Below are 4,713 nucleotides of genomic sequence, written 5' to 3'. Positions count from 1 at the left end.
ATCTGCATGGATCTCGCTAAACTAGGCACACATAGGGTACTAATTATTATGTTTTTTTAAATCTCGTGCGGCATTGTCTCGAATTAATTTAGTTTACGATATGTTGATATTTTATAATATATCTAGTGTGATTATAAACTGTCGAAATTGATAATTGGTCAATTGAATGCGTTTGTTTAATTAATAATTTGGGCCTAAATATATATGTTATGTATGTTAAAAGAATAAATAGTATTGCATTATGTCGCAATGTGCCGTATTTATAGATCTGTATAGATTTATCATTTATATTCCATTAAATATATATGTTATAGGGAAAGTGTATGGAAACTTTGGTATATTTATGTCGTAAAAAAAGATACATTAAACACGAATTATAATAAATGTCGTAATAATATGTTTTTAAGTAAATTACAGCAGATAAGAGAACATATATATTAGTTTAAAATTTAGTCAGAATATTATGAAAAGAGGAAATTTTATTGTTTTTTTTTAATTGGATATGATATTGGTTTGATAAAGAAAATACATGTTTTTTTGTTAAATAACGAATCAGTTATATTTCACTTTGAAAATGGACTATGGCAGATTTAAACGGAAGGAGATTCGTTCGTGTTTGTAGGAAAAGATCTCGAACTATTTAATCTCATCGATATCTAAGTCTCCAATTCGTCACCAGATTTTGTGATCAAGAATTCTGATAAAAGTTTAACCTTTTAGAAGCCATTCCTCTTGAATTCATCACTGATCAAGTCTTACCGTAGGTTTTCATTATCGCACAACTTGTATAAATACATAACTCTCGCACTATCTTACAAAAAACAAAGCAACGTTCTAATACTATTATTACGATAGTGGAATTTCATAAGTGCAACTTTTGTTAGGAATTTAATGAACAGTTCCTAGAATATTGGTTTTATAACGATTGTTATATCTTTGCGATATTAAATTATTTGTAAATGGATTTAAAAGGACTGAAGTGTCAAATATATTATTAACCCTTTATTTACCAAGATTATACGATTTTTACATATGTTTTTAATAATACCATTTTGAAATAATATTATGATATTCCACTTAGCTACAAATATCATTGTAATAATATGGAATAACAAAAAATGGCCTCATTGGTTTTGAATAGTTCGCAAAGGGTTAAATTTTATAACTATAGTTTGATGGGTAATTTTAGATCAAAGTAGACAATTTAATAATAATATTTATATTTGTTTTTACAAAGAATCAATTTTATATATGAAATTCTCGTGTCACAAAGTTACCATACTCCTTCAAAACGGCTTAAGAAAAGCAAAATTTTTATGAAATTTTATAAGCATATTCAGTAGGTTTGAGAATAGGTAGCCTATACATATTTTATAATCCCGAAAGGTGTCGCGCGCTACAGCTAGTTGTATATAAAATGATCTCCAATTATATATCAAATTATAGAGTTTTTGATAATCTATAAATCTGTTGATCCATACATCTTTCCCAAAAGTTCCATTTAAATTGTATGAATGTGTGAAATATTATAAAGCTTTGTGTCTTAATATCGGATGCGTATGTCTTGTGTATGTGCCTTGCGCCCTCTTCAATAATATATATTGAATTAAATAAATGTTGTTTCATTTTTATATCAGACTCTCCATTTATATTACATTTTTAATTAATGGAGCGGTGGTGCGATGATCTGCGCAGGGCAGCTGCCAAGAGCTGGATGAAAGTAGCCGAGGATCGTGCTCAGTGGCGTGCCATGGGAGAGGCCTATGTCCAGCAGTGGACTAGCATAGGCTGATGATGATGATGATGATGAAATAATAAAACGACGTAATGTCTATAAGCTAAATTAAACTAAGTAGAGAAAAAGGGTGTGTTAATTATTTAGTATACATCGAGCTATTTCTAATGCATGCTTTTCAAAGTGCTAACTTTCTGATCCATTACCCAAAGTATCCCATACATTCTGACAGATTCATGCAAATGTCAAACATCAAATATGTACGAAACTGTCAGAATGTTCTGGTTCTATGGCCCGTTCTTAAAACGCGTTTCTAAAGCGCTGTTCGATTTGGGTTTTCATAAAAATCCTAATTTGTTTTGAAAATTCTAATAAGAAACTATGATATTTTACCTACATGACTATTCTTTATAACAATTGGAAAGATAGACATCACAAGCTTCCTGTAACCTGAATCTTTTCATGAGCTAAATAACAAAGTAAGGTTATCTTTAACTTAGCATTAGTTGTGTACCCGAACAATGTTGCCTTTATTTGACTACAATAGCTATTGTATTTATGGCTGGTGTCAAGGGTGACATTGGAAATAAGGCGGAATACTTTTTGTACTAGATGAGATCACTTCCCTCTTATAATACTGTTGCTAAGATGGGAACATTTGATAAAATGGCGCGTGTAAGACATGACACCGGCTAATCGTGTTCACCGCCCGTTTTCAATTTGTCTAGGCTAAATAACAGGCATTGAAATATCACGTTTATAAAGTGTCTGAATATGATCGAAATAACAGATTTATTAATGAAATCATTTGAAAGGCAATTTACATTTATTTGCCTAGGCAAATTAAAGATTGGCGGTAAACACAATGTAACGGCGACAGAAAATATACGTTACCATGGAGTTACCTTGACATATTTAGATTAGTAGCGTTGGTTTTAGGTATTTGTTGTGAATAATGTCGACAAATGAAGAGAAGGCAAGGATATCGAAGCTTCTGCAAGACCTGGAAGTACCTGAGGACAGGCTGCCGGAACGGTGTCGGCCGCTGGTGAAGGATTTCCACGAGAAGTTTGCTGAAGAAGACACTGAGGAACAAAGTAGTACCGAGATTGAAGAGTATGTGAACCCTTACATACCTGATAGAGCTTTATTGGACGAAAACGAAAGGAAGCTCCGCGAGTTACTCGGTGAGGAGAAAAGGTGCGTATTCCTTGATTATACATTTATTATCTATTGCGACTATGTCCGCGCGGATTTAAAAAAAAACATAATTAACTAGCCTATGTTTTCTACCAGGCTGTGTCCATCAAACATCCAGTTGTGACTAGTATCATGTCAATAATTTTCAAGGAATTTATTAAATCACAATTTCAATATCAAGTTAGGTTTACCTTCCATTGCCTGAAGCACTAGTAAGAAAATTCATTCTTGTTTCTCAGTTGCAAAAAAGATAATCAATTTTACTGTACCGGTATTTTAATATTAAAATCTGTTATTTATATTCTCGTACTTATATTATTTTCTTGATTTTTTGTTTCTAGAACAGCAAAAGTACCAAGCGAAGACGTGTCAAATGCTGTTGATCCAAAAAGACCTTGGCGTACAAACTCTTGCAAGGAGAAACTACTGAGAATAGAATCTGATTTGAAAAAACTGAAATCAGCAGAGAAGATTGGAACAATATGTCCAGTAGATGATGAGTCTAAAGTTAATCTATCACAGGGTGACGTTAAAGCTTTGGAGCCTACCGGAGTTCAGTAACTTAGAGATATACTTGGTAAATAAGGCACAAAAGTACTCAGTTTTTTTTTTGAGGTAAATGTGTAGATTTGGATCGTAGAGGAGTCGGCAGACATTACCTGTCTCAGTTATAAATCTACTTACTTTCTCATTGGCTATAAGCCGACTTTCAATTTCGTATGTACTAGAAGTAACAAGAAGTTGCCTAACCATATTTTTTTAGCTTTATCTGCAATAAGTCTTTAAAACTTGAAGCAGATTTGAGGAACAAGTAAGCCTTATCATACTAATATTGTAAATGTGATTTTTTGGATGGATGGAAAAGGATCTACGACACAGCTCAAATCTTGATGAAATTTGACGTAGATATAGATCATAATCTAGAAGAACATATAGGCTTACTTATTCTGTTTTTTTTTCCGCCCGGACGTAATCGCGGGCGACAGCTAGTTATATTCCAAGTTCACATGTAGTTGTTACATGTGAAGTTATTTTTTTTTAATTTCAATGTTATTTTTTAATTTGCATAGTAAGAGAATTATCTGTCGTGAGAATGTATTTATCGATAGGCACTCAAACTTTATTTACATGAGGGGATGTTTCGGAAGTAATGTGAGGTTATTGTTTAATAAAACATCGTTATTTTTTGTTTATTAGTATATTACCAGGAAATAACACCCAAGTTAGAATTAAGATTATCTTATCTATCCAACACGAAAGTTTTAAATTGTAACACACATTATGTGCAATGTCAAGGTATTATTATCAAAAATAACAACTTTGAAATGTACAAGGGAATTTTAAAAAACCTAAATAATTATAAATATAGATGTGTTTATATATCTGCAGACTGAAGGTTATTTGCAAGTCGTAAATTCTTTATCTACAGTAAAATATTGTAAGATTTGTAAATATGTATTTCTTTTCATATATCCAATTATTTTTAATGATATTTTGTAATTTGTGCGGATAATCTTATATTCGTGAAAAAATAGACTATTCATTATAAATATTAATTTGAACAAGTGATGGTATACTATTACAATATATAATCTGATTATATAACAAATTTAAAACAATCTACAAAAAACATAACTCAGTAGACTATAGAAGTTATTAACGAATTAATAAAAGGTAAATAACGGGCCGCGCTTTAAGCGCACCTGACCCGGGAACAAACACATAAGTATGTAGTATTACAATCAAAACATCATGACAGCTTTAATTAGCTGCGAGCT

The 4,713-nt window shown here is 31.5% G+C and overlaps 1 protein-coding gene across 1 annotated transcript; it reads left to right on the top strand.

Annotated features, from left to right (window-relative positions):
• The first annotated feature begins 2,669 nt into the window (after nucleotides 1-2,669).
• Nucleotides 2,670-3,531, top strand: LOC106126352 (uncharacterized). Its single transcript, XM_013323969.1, has 2 exons — nucleotides 2,670-2,935; nucleotides 3,277-3,531. The coding sequence occupies exons 1-2, from the start codon at nucleotides 2,691-2,693 to the stop codon at nucleotides 3,494-3,496; spliced, it is 465 nt and encodes a 154-aa protein (XP_013179423.1). The 5' UTR covers nucleotides 2,670-2,690; the 3' UTR covers nucleotides 3,497-3,531.
• The last annotated feature ends 1,182 nt before the right edge of the window (nucleotides 3,532-4,713 follow it).

The sequence above is a fragment of the Papilio xuthus genome, unplaced genomic scaffold (assembly GCF_000836235.2).
Source record: "Papilio xuthus unplaced genomic scaffold, Pxut_1.1 DF825017.1, whole genome shotgun sequence".
NCBI classification, from domain to species: domain Eukaryota; kingdom Metazoa; phylum Arthropoda; class Insecta; order Lepidoptera; family Papilionidae; genus Papilio; species Papilio xuthus.
Note: the sequence above shows the minus strand (reverse complement) of the source record. Positions and strands in the feature narration are given on the sequence as shown.

Bases quoted from the DNA above. Each gene is read 5' to 3' on its own strand.
- LOC106126352 (XM_013323969.1), top strand. From the start codon at position 2,691: ATGTCGACAAATGAAGAGAAGGCAAGGATATCGAAGCTTCTGCAAGAC. The intron at 2,936-3,276 runs GTGCGTATTCCT...TTTTGTTTCTAG, and splicing joins TTACTCGGTGAGGAGAAAAG to AACAGCAAAAGTACCAAGCG.